The sequence below is a fragment of the Macaca fascicularis genome, chromosome 17 (genome assembly GCF_037993035.2).
Source record: "Macaca fascicularis isolate 582-1 chromosome 17, T2T-MFA8v1.1".
Classification (NCBI taxonomy): Eukaryota; Metazoa; Chordata; class Mammalia; order Primates; family Cercopithecidae; genus Macaca; species Macaca fascicularis.
The window spans coordinates 4,048,811-4,062,902 of NC_088391.1; the positions used below are offsets into that span (position 1 = coordinate 4,048,811).

General features: G+C 39.9%; 1 protein-coding gene across 9 annotated transcripts in view; it reads right to left on the reverse strand.

Moving 5' to 3' along the window:
• SACS (sacsin molecular chaperone) overlaps positions 1-14,092 on the reverse strand; it is a 108,161-nt gene that overhangs the window by 84,294 nt on the left and 9,775 nt on the right. For all 9 annotated transcript variants that reach the window (XM_074021707.1, XM_045377199.2, XM_005585477.4 and 6 more), the window contains exon 2: positions 7,470-7,988. In XM_074021707.1, coding sequence (XP_073877808.1) covers positions 7,470-7,523 — 54 coding nt within the window. In that variant the 5' untranslated portion in view covers positions 7,524-7,988. The remainder of the gene's footprint in view (positions 1-7,469; positions 7,989-14,092) is intronic.

A 14,092-nucleotide genomic window follows, 5' to 3' on the forward strand; every position in this document is an offset into this window, starting at 1 on the left:
TCGCTTGAACCCAGAAGGCGGAGGTTTCAGTGAGCTGAGACCGCACCACTGCACTCTAGCCTGGGCAACAGAGCGACAGAGTGAGATTCCATCTGAAAAAAAAAAAAAAGGTTTAATCTGAAATTCCTTGTCACAAGTTTCAGCAAAGCAAACTTTAAAAAACTCACATCTTTGTTGTTTGGAATAGTTTCAAAAGCAATGGTACCAACTCCTCTTTGTACCTCTGGTAAAATTCAGCTGGTCCTGGGCTTTTTTTTGGTTGGTAGGCTATTAGTTTCTGCCTCAATGTCAGAACTGGTTTTTGGTCTATTCAGGGATTCGAATTATTCCTGGTTTAGTCTTGGGAGGGTGTATATGTCCAGATATTTATCCATCTTCTCTAGATTTTCTAGTTTATTTGGGTAGAGGTGTTTATACTATTCTCTGATGGTAGTATGTATTTCTGTGGGATCAGTGGTGATATTCCCTTTATCATTTTTTTATTATGTCTATTTGATTCCCCTCTCTTTTCTTCTTTATTAGTCTGGCTAGTGGTCTATTTTGTTAATCTTTTCAAAAAAACAGCTCCTGGATTCATTGACATTTTGGAGGGTTTTTCATGTCTCTATCTCCTTCATTTCTACTCTGATCTTTATTATTTCTTGTCTTCTGCTAGCTTTTGAATTTGTTTGGTCTTGCTTCTCTAGTTCTTTTAATCTTAATGTTAGGGTGTGAATTTCAGATCTTTCCCGCTTTCTCCTGTGGGCATTTAGTGCTATACATTTCCCTCTAAACGCTGCTTTAGCAGCATCCCAGAGATTCCGGTACATTGTGTCTTTGTTCTCATTGGTTTCAACGAACTTATTCATTTCTGCCTTAAGTTTGTTATTTACCCAGTAGTCATTCAGGAGCAGATTGTTTAGTTTCCATTTAGTTGTGCAGTTTTGGGTGAGTTTCTTAATCCTGAGTTCTAATCCGATTGCACTGTGGTCTGAAAGACTGTTATGATTTAGGTTCTTTTGCATTTGCTGAGGAGTGTTTCACTTCCAATTATGTGGTCAATTTTTAGTGCGATATGGTGCTGAGAAGAATGTATATTCTGTTGCTTTGGGGTGGAGAGTTCTATAGATGTTGGATGCAAGGTTGGTTCAACATATACAAATCAATAAACGTAATATATCACATAAAGAGAACCAATGACAAAAAAACACATGATTATCTCAATAGATGCAGAAAAGGCCTTTGATAAAATTCAACACCCCTTCATACTAAAAATTCTCAATGAACTAGGCATTGATGGAACGTATCTCAAAATAATAACAGCTATTTATAACAGACCCACAGCCGATATCATACTGAATGGGCAAAAGCTGGAAGCATTCCTTTTGAAACCCAGCATAAGACAAGGATGCCCTCTCTCACCACTCTTATTCAAAATAGTATTGGAAGTTCTGGCCAGGGCAATCAGGCAAGAGAAAGAAACAAAGGGTATTCAAATAGGAAGAGAGGAAGTCAAATTGTCCCTGTTTGCAGATGACTTGATTGCATATTTGGAAAACCCCATCGTCTCAGCCCAAAATCTACTTAAGCTGATAAGCAACTTCAGCAAAGTCTCAGGACACAAAATCAATATGAAAAAATCACAAGCATTTCTATAGACCAATAATAGAGAGCCAAATCATGAGTGAACTTTCATTCACAATTGCTACAAAAAGAATAAAATACCTAGGAATACAACTTACAAGGGATGTGAAGGAGCTCTTCAAGGAGAACTACAAACCACTGCTCAAGGAAATATGAGAGGACACGAACAAATGGAAAAACATTCCATGCTCATGGATAGGAAGAATCAATATTGTGAAAATAGCCATACTGCCCAAAGTAATTTATAGATTCAATGTTATCCTCATCAAGCTACCATTGATTTTCTTCAAAGAATTAGAAAAAACTACTTGAAATTTCATATGAAACCAAAAAAGAGCCCATATAGCCAAGACGATCCTAAGCAAAAATAACAAAGCTGGAGGCATCACACTACCAGACTTCAAACTATACTATAAGTCTACAGTAGCCAAAACAGCATGGTACTGGTACCAAAACAGATATATAAACCAATGGAACAGAACAGAGGCCTCAGAAATAACGCCACACGTCTACAACCATCTGATCTTTGACAAACCTGACAAAAACAAGCAGTGGGGAAAGGATTCCCTATTTAATAAATTGTATTGGGAAAACTGACAAGCCATTTGCAGAAAACTGAAACTGGACCCCTTCCCTATACTTTATACAAACATTAACTCAAGATGGATTAAAGACTTAAATGTAAGACCTAAAACCATAAAAATCCTAGAATACCTAGGCAATACCATTTAGTACATAGGCATGGGCAAAGACTTCATGACTACAACACCAAAAGCAATGGCAACAAAAGCCAAAATAGACAAATGGAGTCTAATTAAACTAAAGAGCTTTTGCACAACAAAAGAAACTATCATCAGAGTGAACAGGCAACCTTACAGAATGGGAGAAAACTTTTGCAGTCTATCCATCTGACAAAGGGCTGCTCTCCTGAATCTACAAGGAACTTAAACAAATTTACAAGAAAAAAAACAACCTCATCCAAAAGTGGACAAAGGATATAAACAGACACTTCTCAAAAGAAGATATATAAGTGGCCAACAAGCATATGAAAAAAAGCTCATCACTGGCCATTACAGAAATGCAAATCAAAACCACAATGAGATACCATCTCACGCCAGTTAGAATGGTAATCATCAAAAAGTCAGGAAACAACAGATGCTGGAGAGGATATGGAGAAACAGGAACACTTTTACACTGTTGGTGGGAGTGTAAATTAGTTCAACCATTGTGGAAGACAGTGTGGTGATTCCTCAAGGATCTAAAGCCAGAAATATAATTTGACCCAGCAATCCCATTACTGGGTATATACCCAAAGGATTATAAATCATTCTACTATAAAGACACATGCACATGTATGTTTATTGCAGCTCTGTTCACAATAGCAAAGATTGGAACCAACCCAAATGCCCATCAATGATAGACTGGATAAAGGAAATATGGCACATATACCCAACGGAATACTATGCAGCCATAAAAAAGGATGAGTTCCTGTCCTTTGCAGGGACATGGATGAAGCTGGAAACCATCATTCTCAGCAAGCTAACACAGGAACAGAAAATCAAACACCACATGCTCTCACTCATAAGTGGGAGCTGAACAATGAAAACACATGGACACAGGGAGGTGAACATCCCACACCAGGTCCTGTCAGGGGCTGGGGGTTAGGGGAGGGATAGCATTAGGAGAAATACCTAATGTAGATGACGCGTTGATGGGTGCAGCAAACCACCATGGCACATGTATACCTATGTAACAAACCCGCACGTTCTGCACATGTATCCCAAAATTTAAAGTATAATAAAAAAAAACCATGTTCTAATATTAAGTATTATTTCTCCTAATATCAACTAAATAACTGCCAATTCCACAGAAAACACTTCTCTTACCACAAATTCGTATCATGAATTTTAGTATTTTCAAATCACAATAAATTTACAAAAAGGGTGAATTTTATTTTATGTAAATTGTATCCTATTAAACCTGACTTTAAAAAATTAATGGGCCAAAAAAAAAAAGCCTCACGTCATCAATTATCATTTTTTGCATTTATGTAAATAATCAAGCCAAATATAATAAAACTAGACATTTTACAAATGAGAACAATCTTACTTTGGTTATCTTGAATGAAAAAGGGGGCAGCACTGTAGAGAGGTATTTTATGCTTCAATAGATAACTACAGCACACCCTTACGGGTTATCAGTCTCTAGATGTGTTCATTGTCTTTGAGCTATTTTTCACCTCCTTGCAAATTAAAGTCAGCCATTTGGCACATTGTATCTTCCACACTCTGCTCCAGGACACTGGAGTCTATGACATCAACAAGGACATTCAAACTGAAAGCCAGGAAAGCCACTGGAGGGTCACTGCCATCCTCATTCTGCCACCCGAAGATACTGCAAGCCGGACATCTAGACTCAGAAACCGAGTTTACAGTCTGTTCTACCCATGCATCTTTGTTTTTCTTTTCATTTTTCAAAAATGTCTGACTTATTGAACCATCCAGCAAATATTCTCTATCACCAAGTCTCAACAGATGGTTCAGCTGGTCCTTAATGAACAAAAGACAACCAACAAGAAATGGACTTAGATTGTTCAGACAGAAGAATCGCTCTTCTTTCATGAACAACAAGGGGAACTGAAATAGTCTTTCTCTTTAACCAAACATTAGACAGGCTCCCCTACGCCCTCTTTTTGACAAGGCATTGTCTTCCAGTCCTGCCTTTGACCTGCCTAGCTCAGTTGGTGCATGCATCCCGCCAAGTCAGTTCAGACAGAATTCCCTGACTCTGGCTATCTGATCACCTCCACATCCCATCGGATTCTTCAACCCCACCTTGAGAGCCGATCATCGTTTCAAGTCAGTTCAGCAAAAGTCCCTGACTTTTGACATTCCCCCTTCGTAATTTTCCACGCAGTGACCCCTCACACTGCTCATTGGCTGTGAATCCTCAGCTGTCTTTGCTGTATTAGAAGTTGAGCCCCCATCCCTCTGCCCTGTTGCAGTGGTCTTGATGCCTATCAAAGCAGTCCTGAGTAAAGTCTTCTTTACTGTTTTAATAGGGTCAGAATATGATTTTGAGCAAGTCATGTGACTTCAGTTGTCACATTCATCAAATGAAGCCCCCGCCCCCCAACATAAGAGAGGATTCCTAGACATTTCCACTAGCCTGAATTAAGCCCAAGTGAGTCCTGCTCCTAAGCACACTGTAACTAGAGCTGTTTCCTCAGAACCCTTGGGGCAGTTTCCCCAAATCTGGCCTGCCCCTGGAATCTGCCTTTTGCACTAACATATACTGATGCTCCCACATCTTCCTGAAAGCAATGGAGAAGGAGCCAGTCCCACAGCAGCTTTCAACAAATGACATTCGTTATGTTGCAACTTTTAGCTTAAAATTTCAGATGAATATATTTAATCATATATCTGCTTTCATTTCATTGTGTACATCACGTTTTACATGCTTTATTAGATAGATAATTTAACTTCTTTTCCCACAATATTTCCATAAAGCCAGGGCCTGGGAAGGCCCTGTGTGTTAATGCTGGGACTCTGAGCACGCCCCCACCACCCTCACACACAACTGTGGACCCCAGAGCTCCAGAAGCCTAGAGTGGATCCTCTTTAAGAATTTTCTTTTCCCAGGAATAACAAGATTAGGCATATTTATGGTCTTAATAAAACAGGTTTTACATATCTTTTTTTGTTTGTTTGTTTTGAGATGGAATCTCGCTGTGCTGCCCAGGCTGGGAGTACAGTGGCATGTTCTCGGCTCACTGCAAGCTCCACCTCCCGGGTTCACGCCATTTTCCTGCCTCAGCCTCCGGAGTAGCTAGGACTACTGCCATCACGCCCGGCTAATTTTTTTTTTTTTTTTTTTGTATTTTTAGTAGAGATGGGGCTTCCCCATGTTAACCAAGATGGTCTCCATCTCCTGACCTTGTGATCCGCCTGCCTCAGCCTCCCAAAGTGCTGGGATTACAGGCGTGAGCCACCGCACTCGGCCTTTTTTGTTTTTTTTTTTAACGTGGAGTTTCACTGTTGTTGTCCAGGCTGGAGTGCAATGATGTGATCTCGGCTCACTGCAACCTCTGCCTCCTGGGTTCAAGTGATTCTACTGCCTCAGCCTTCCGAATAGCTGGGATTGCGCCACCATGCCCAGCTAATTTTGTGTTTTTAGTAAACACGGGGTTTCACCATGTTGGTCAGGCTAGTCTTGAACTCCTGACCTTAGCCTCCCAAAGTGCTGGGATTACAGCTGTGAGCCACCGCCCCCAGCTGGTTTTATATAAACCAGCCTGGTTTGATAAAAGTGTATTTATTTTTTTAAAAAGACTGATGTTTTGACTCTCAAAACATCTACGCTATGTGTTCATAAATGTGGCTATATCTAGTCGCCAACATTTTAGCTTTAAGTAATTTGGTACGTAAAGCCTATATAATGTAAATCTCTGCAAAAGTACATGCAAAGTTAATTCATATTTTTTCTAGCTATAAATGGAATGTATTGCATAGGGAATACAAAGACAGCATAACTTTTAGATGCATCGAATCAATCCTAATTATCAAACATTTATAGTTCGTGTCAGCGTCAATGATTCTGCGTAGGCACTGCTCTTTAAAATGGATGTATAAACGAAATTACCAATACAAAGAAGTCAGCTGGTAAGTCAAAGGAAAATGAGTTCACCTTTGATTTGAAAAAAAAAATCTGGTTCCAAAACTAGGAGGGAATGCACTAATATGGAAACATTTTAGAAGGTTTAAAAAAATTCACAGAAATACTGCAAGATAATATGTATGATGATGGATAAGTAGACTTCTCTCATGTTTAAATAATTTAGCATCAGCAATGGTGTGGAAATTAATCTCACATGACTTCTCATAATACTAGAAATATGGAAATCAATCAAATATTTCAATCATTTAATAAAAGTCAAACCCATAAAGTCATCTCAATACTCTTGTCCATTCACACACTGAAATAACAATCAGTTATGAAATGAATCCTGAAGCTAAGAGGCAAGCACTACTGAAAAAGTATCACTTTGTTCCACTGTCTAATGGGTAATAATTTTCAAAAGGTAAAGAGCAATACAGTGAGTTTTCTTCGATGTTTCGCTTTGGAAAGCCAAATATGAAGACGTTTTATTTGTTGATAACTTTAGGTTACAAGATGTGAAGCCTTCCCTGATCTCTATGGCACTAAAATTTCAATTATTGAATGTAATATCGAAATACAGCATTCAAAATTAATGGAAGAGTATTTTGTTATGCTTAAGAAAAAAAGCACATACAGAAATTTAAGGAATAATTATATAAATATACATACATTTTATTTTTTGCACAAGTCCTCAAGCTTGTAAAACAAACATATGTTCTTATAGCAACTAAATTTGAGAAAAAGAGCAAGCATTATATTTTATTGTCATAATTCATAAAGGGAAAAGTAGAGTTCTCTTTCTCTCTCACTCTCTCCCCTCTCCCTCTCTCCTCAGGTTATTTGATACAATATTTTCCAAACAATCGTATGGCAGTCAGGGGCACTCATAGATACATTTTATGAAGGAGAAAATGGGCTACCTCTAGTCAACTCTCCATTACGATAGCCTCACCAGTATAAAGAAAATGCAAAACTATCTGGGCAAAGGCAAAGAAATTATTTTCAACCCTTGGCTTGAAAACTGACATATACAATTTCAGTTAAAACTGAGGTATGGAAAGTTGGTTCACTTTTACCTCTCGAGTGCTTTCATTGGTTTTTGCTGATCTATGTTTCATTTGGGAAAATCCAGCAAGCCTTGAACTCCCAATGCAAATTATCGTCATTTAAAACATTAACTCATTTACCTGTTCTCCTTGGTCTCCATGATCACTTCTGGGATATCTGTTTGTGAAAACCATGAAAGTGTGCTGCTTTCCTCTGTTTACGTCTTCCCTCTGTGCTTCCTTTCAATGTGTACTCCAAGTTCAGCTCTTCCTGCCAGGTGGAAAAAAAAGCCTGTTTTTCCTTCAGCGTCCATTCATCATCTGATGTCAGGAAACATTGTCGTGTTTTGCATCTGTGTTCCTTAAAATATGACTCTCCAGGCTGATAACGGTAGCCTTCTGTTCCAGCGACCCACGGAAGTTCTCAGGGTAAAACTGTGAATTCGCTACAAGTTTCTGGCTTTCCCCCAAAGCAAAATCAATTTATTTTCATCTGGGAATTTTCTGTACTTCTTTTTGAAGGTTCTTGGGGAAAATGGTGCAGAAATTCTTGAATGTTGAAGTTTCTCACCCTCATCTCAGCAGATGTAAAATATTCTTTGGTAGGAGCCTTTCTTCTGGCTCCGGTGACATGGGCATCTTGGCCTCACTTCTGTGATCCTGGAAGAAAAATCAAGGAAGGGTAAAGAAAGGGTTAAGGAAAAGCACTTGAAGTCAATGCACTGAAAATGCAATTCCTCATTGAAGAGGGCCGTGGTGCTCAGCTCCAGCGACTTTCTAATTATACTCTGCTGGTGGCACGACAGCTCTGCCAAAGAGCATGGCATCCGTTTCAGGCCTCACAAGACAGGCAACCAACAAACACGCACATGTGCAGCCATAGAAATTAAAAGTACACCGGCCGGGCGCGGTGGCTCACGCCTGGAATCCCAGCACTTTGGGAGGCCGAGGCGGATCACGGTCAGGAGATCGAGACCATCCTGGCGAAAACGGTGAAACCCCGTCTCTACTAAAAACACAAAAAATCAGCCGGGCGTGGTGGCGGCGCCTGTGGTCCCAGCTACTCGGGAGGCTGAGGCAGGAGAATGGCGGGAACCCGGGGGGCGGAGCTTGCAGTGAACCAAGATGGCGCCGCTCACTCCAGCCTGGGCCACAGAGCGAGACTCCGCCTCAAAAAAAAAAAAAAAATTAAAAGTACATCTACTTAACCACTTAGTTTCAGGTTCCCTCTATTTCCCTGGCTTCTTCCAAGTGGCAGTATGTGCTTCACTCACACGTAATGTGCCTTTTTTCAGGAACAACATCCTTTAAATCCAAACCCATTTGTTTTTTTGTTTTGCTTTGTTTTCTTTTTGAGACAGAGCCTCCCTGTATTGTCCAGGCTGGAGTGCAGTGGCATGACCTTGGCTCACTGCAACATCTACCTCCCGGGTTCAAGTGATTCTTCTGCTTCAGCCTCCTGAGTAGCTGGGATTACAGGCGCCTGCCCCCACACTCAGCTGATTTTTGTATTATTCGGGGAGATGGGGTTTTGCCCTGTTGGCCAGGCTGGTCTCGAATTCTTGACCTGAAGTGATCTCCCTGCCTCTGGGCCTCCCAAACTGCTGGGATTACAGGTGTGAGCCACTGCACTCGACCCAAACCTACAACTTTATGTGTACAATAATAACTCGTTTGAAAGCAAAATATTTACCTTAGAAAAGGAAATGTGTCCTCAGAAAGACTTAATTTTACTAGTAATATTCCTTATAACTATTGGTGCCTGTAATAGTCTAACATTTTAAGAAACAAATAGAAGAAAAAATGACAAACTTTCTAATTTTTATTTTTTAGGGTGTTGGGCACAATCTGGGCTAACCCAAGGAAGCCTCAGTGAAAAATGACAAACTTTTTTTTTTTTTTTTTTTTTTGAGAAGGAGTTTCGCTCTTTTCGCCTAGGCTGGAGCGCAATGGCACGATCTCAGCTAACTGCAACCTCTGTTTCCCGGGTTCAAGTGATCCTCCTGCCTCAGCCTCCTGAGTAGCTGGGATTACAGGCATGCTCCACCACGCCCAGCTAATTTTGTATTTTTAGTAGAGACGGGGTTTCTCCACTTTGGTCAGGCTGGTCTCAAACTCCCGACCTCAGGTGACACGCCCACCTTAGCCTCCCAAAGTGCAGGGATTACAGGCATCAGCTACTGCACCTGGCCGGCAAACTTTATAAACAATGGTGAGTGGAGGGACACATGAGACTGCATTTTCTGCCCATTCATTGTTCTAAAATACTTCATAATTGTCAACATGCTCTCTTAGACAGTATCATACTAAATGGTTATTTCAAGTAGACAGAACAAGAAAGGTAGAGATGCTGATACGTTAAAATTGAGGCACAGGAAGATCAGTAACTTGTTTCAGCCCATCCAAGCAGGAAGGGATCCACTGGAAACGGGAAGAGGAGCTCCGGACTTCTTATTCTGCATTTGCTATGCAACAGTGTTTCATTGTGGGGAAAAAAAGGAATGTAGGAATAACAACCTAAGCTATACTGATTACATTATCAATTTTTGGATGTTCGTGAAAACCCAGGAAAAGAACTCCATATTCACTGTAAATGCTTTTCTGAAAACACTTTCCCAGTAACTTGCTATAATTAAAAAACATTACTAGGCATCATGAGTGAGATTAATTCAAACATACCAATGCAAAATCTTATTATTCTTTCATGAATAATTCACGAAAGTTTGATTGCCATGCCAAGAATTAGAAAAACTATATATGTAAATTTAGGATTTAACAATTAAAATTAAATTAAGGAACTATATTAGCAAGAGGATGGAAACCTTTTTTATGATAATAGACTTAAAACTAGACTCCAGTTTGAAATGTTTAAAATTAAAAGAGGTCATGTATAATAGAGTGAAGGATTAGGATCAATTTTTTTATCTGTAAAATATAGGAATTGGGGCTGGGCGTGGTGGCTCACACCTGTAATCCCAGCGCTTCGGGAGGCCAAGGTGGACAGATCACGAGGTCAGGAGATCCAGACCATCCTGGCTAACACAATTAAACCCCGTCTTTACTAAAAATACAAAGAATTAGCCTGGCATGGTGGTGGGCACCTGTAGTCCCAGCTACTCGGGAGGCTGAGGCAAGAGAATGATGTGAACCAGGGAGGCGGAGCTTGCAGTGAGCCGAGATCGTGCCACTGCACTCCAGCCTGGGCAACAGAGCGAGACTCCGTCTCAAAAAGAAAAAAATATGAATATAAACATGTTTATATGAATGTAAGACAAGCAGGTTTTATACCATAGATAAGAGCTCAAGGGAAGTCTGGAATTAGTTACACTGGAAGCAAGACCTCCAGGCCATCTGCCGCTGACACTCGGCCTCTGCAGGAACCTCAGAAGGGAATGGGAGCAGTGTTGATCTCAGTGGAACACTGCGCTTTCATGCTTGTCAGCCTCACTAAATCTCTAATTCCAGTTTGTTGATATCTTTAAGAATACATGTTCTGTGATCTAGAATATTACTTAACTTCATATCAACAGGCATGTTCGATAAAACTGCTAAACAGCATAGAGCTCCGTGGCAAATTATTAAATTTTACTCCCCATGGACAATGATACGTTCGTTACAAAAACCGATCTTTGGATAATATTTCCTCAGTAACTCTCTTAGCCATTGTAAATATACTGTTATCAATCACATTTATTCCTGTCCTTTCTAACAGAATGGGATGATTCTGCCCAATGGATTACTAATCCAAGCTTCAGTCTTCCTTCTGACTTACACTGCCCGGCCAGTCTGATAGTCTCATCTAATAATAAGGGGGAAGTGGGTTAAATATGACATGACTTGTCCTTGATACACACATGCTAGGTCTCAGAGATCACTGTGTCCTTGTCTCACACCTCCTGAACGCAATCTCTTTCAAATAATCCAGTCTTTAATTTCATTTTTATTTTTATTTTCTTATTTTTATTTATTTTTATTTTTTGAGATGGAGTCTCACTCTGTTGCCTAGACTGGAGTGCAGTGGCATGATCTTGGCTCACTACAACCTCTGCCTCCCAGGTTCAAGCAATTCTTCTGCCTCAGCCTCCCGAGTAGCTGGGACTACAGGCATACACCACCTTGCCTGGCTAATTTTTGTATTTTTAGTATAGACAGGGTTTCACTATGTTGGCCAGGCTGCTCTTGAACTCCTGACCTCAGGTGATCCACCCACCTCGGCCTCCCAAAGTGCTGGGATTACAGGTGTGAGCCACTGCACCCAGCCCAGTCTTTAATTTTAATACTACTTCTGCCATTAACAACCAGCTCACAGTTTAGAATTCCAAACACTATTATTCCTTTCCTGGACACTTAGAACGTTTGCACATGTTCATCTCCCTGGAACCTGCCATACTCTCCATAGTTGTCAGAAATTACTCATCACGATGGAATCATTATGTGTGCTGTGAGCCAGCACATGTGAAGGTGATAAGGTAGCGGTTGCCCAGATCATTCTTTTCTCAAAATATAGCCCCCGATGAATCACTCTCATAATCTGTTTTTCATTTTTGAGCTACGACATACAACTTTGGTGATCTTTGGCCTACTTGTGTACCACCTATTTATTCTTCACTTAATATTTATTTTTCCCAAAATGATATTTTAATTAAATAAATGTATTATGAAAAGAAACTCTCCATCTACTATAAATGGAAACCCAGTACCACAAATAGAAAATAACTTTAAAGATGAATAAAATGAATACAAATGACTCATTAAATGCTGATCGAAGTGCCTACTGAAAACACTAAGTCTTTAACCTACTCTTTGTTATTAAAAATGGAGATCAGTAAATTTAAGAGAAAATGTATAGCCTTTAATGATTTCATCCAGAAGGAAGAAAAGCTAAAAATTAGTGAATTAAGTATCCATTTAAGAATTTAGGAAAAAGGCAGGGCGTGGTGGCTCACACCTGTAATCCCAGCACTTTGGGAGGCCAAGGCGGGTGGATCACCTGAGATCAGGAGTTCGTAACCAGCCTGGCCAACATGGTGAAACCCCGTCTCTACTAAAAAATACAAAAAATTACCCAGGCGTGGTGGTGTGTCCCTGTAATCCCAGCTACTCAGGAGGCTGAGGCAGAAGAATCACTTGAACCCGCCGCTAGGCGGAGGTTGCAGTGAGCCGAGATCACACCACTTCACTTCAGCCTGCAGGACAGAGCGAGACTCCATCTCAAAAAAAAAAAAAAAAAAAAAAAAGAATGTAGGAAAAAATGTCTTGGGGATAAACCTAAAGAAAATAGGAAATAAAGATGAGAGCAGAATTAATGAAAGAGAAATACAAGTTAATTCTTTAAAAACACTACTAAAATTGGCAAACTTCTGGAAGACTGACCAAGGTAAAAGAAAAAAAGTCAACCGGGCACCATGGCTCATGCCTGTAATCCTAGCACTTTGGGAGGCCACGGAGGCCAGATCACCTAGGCCCAGGAGTTCGAGACTAGCCTGACCAACATGGTAGAACCCTGTCTCTATTAAAAATACAAAAGTAGCTGGGCGTGGTGGCGCATGCCTGTAGTCCCAGCTACTCCGGAGGCTGAGGCAGGAGAATTGCTTGAACCTGGGAGGCAGAGGTTGCAGTGAGCCAAGATCGCGCCATTGTACTCCGGCCTGGGCAACAGGAAACTCAGTCTTAAAAAAAAAAAAAAAAAAAAAGATAGAAGGGAACTTTTTTAAGGGGCAAATTAAAAGGCAAGTCTGGTGCTTAGCAGTGATAAGGATATTTCTTGATCTCTATTTCTACTTAGCAGGTATTGGAGGGGGCAGCCAGAACAAGACAGAAAAAAACAAAGAGGAACAGGGAGGAGGGGAAGGGAGAACAAAACCATCACTATTCACTGATAAGAGTGTTCAAAAAAATTCAGACAAACTGACAATGTTAGTAACAGATTTTTTCAAGATTACCGATATAAGTTAAATTGCATTTCTACATACCAGCAAGAGTTTAAGAGAAAAGTATTTGTTAGTGACAGACATTTATCATAGCAAGAAAAAAATGTTACCTTGGAATAATTATAATGAAAGAACTTGTATAGGAATTTTAGGAAGAAAATCTATAAACTTTAATGAAAGACATTAAAAAGACCCTTTAAAAATGGATATATGTACATGATGAACCAGAAGGTTAAATATTATTGAAATGTCAACTCTCCTCAAATTGTTCTTTTAATTCAAAGCAATTTGAATCAAAACCCCAACAACCTTGTAAAATAAAAACACAATAACCAAAGACACTACTTAAGAAGAAGAGGGACGACTTCCTCTAGAAGATACTAAGCTTTAACAAGAAACCATAATAATCATGTGGCATTCACACGGGAACAATCAAAGAGAGTAAAAGGCTTTGAAGCAGATCCTTGTATTAATGGGAACCTGATACATGAGAGAGGTATCAGAGGAGTTTAGTGGGGGAAAGCTGGGCCATTCCAAAAATGTTACTGGGGCAAGTGGCTCACTATATGGACACAAGCACGAAAATGTATCTGAACCCCATACTGTGCACAAGTATCAGTTCCAGGTGATTAAGCACATAAGTGAGAAAATCAAACCTTAATGAGACTATTACACCTATATAGATTTTCAGCCCTAATAATGAAAAACAAGCTATGTGAAGAGGAACTTTCTGATGTGCTGTTTTATATAAATGAATGGAACCTGTGTTTCCATGAAACAAGTTCCAAACACATGTTTTGTAGAATTTCAGATATGACATTTCAGGGGCTATCC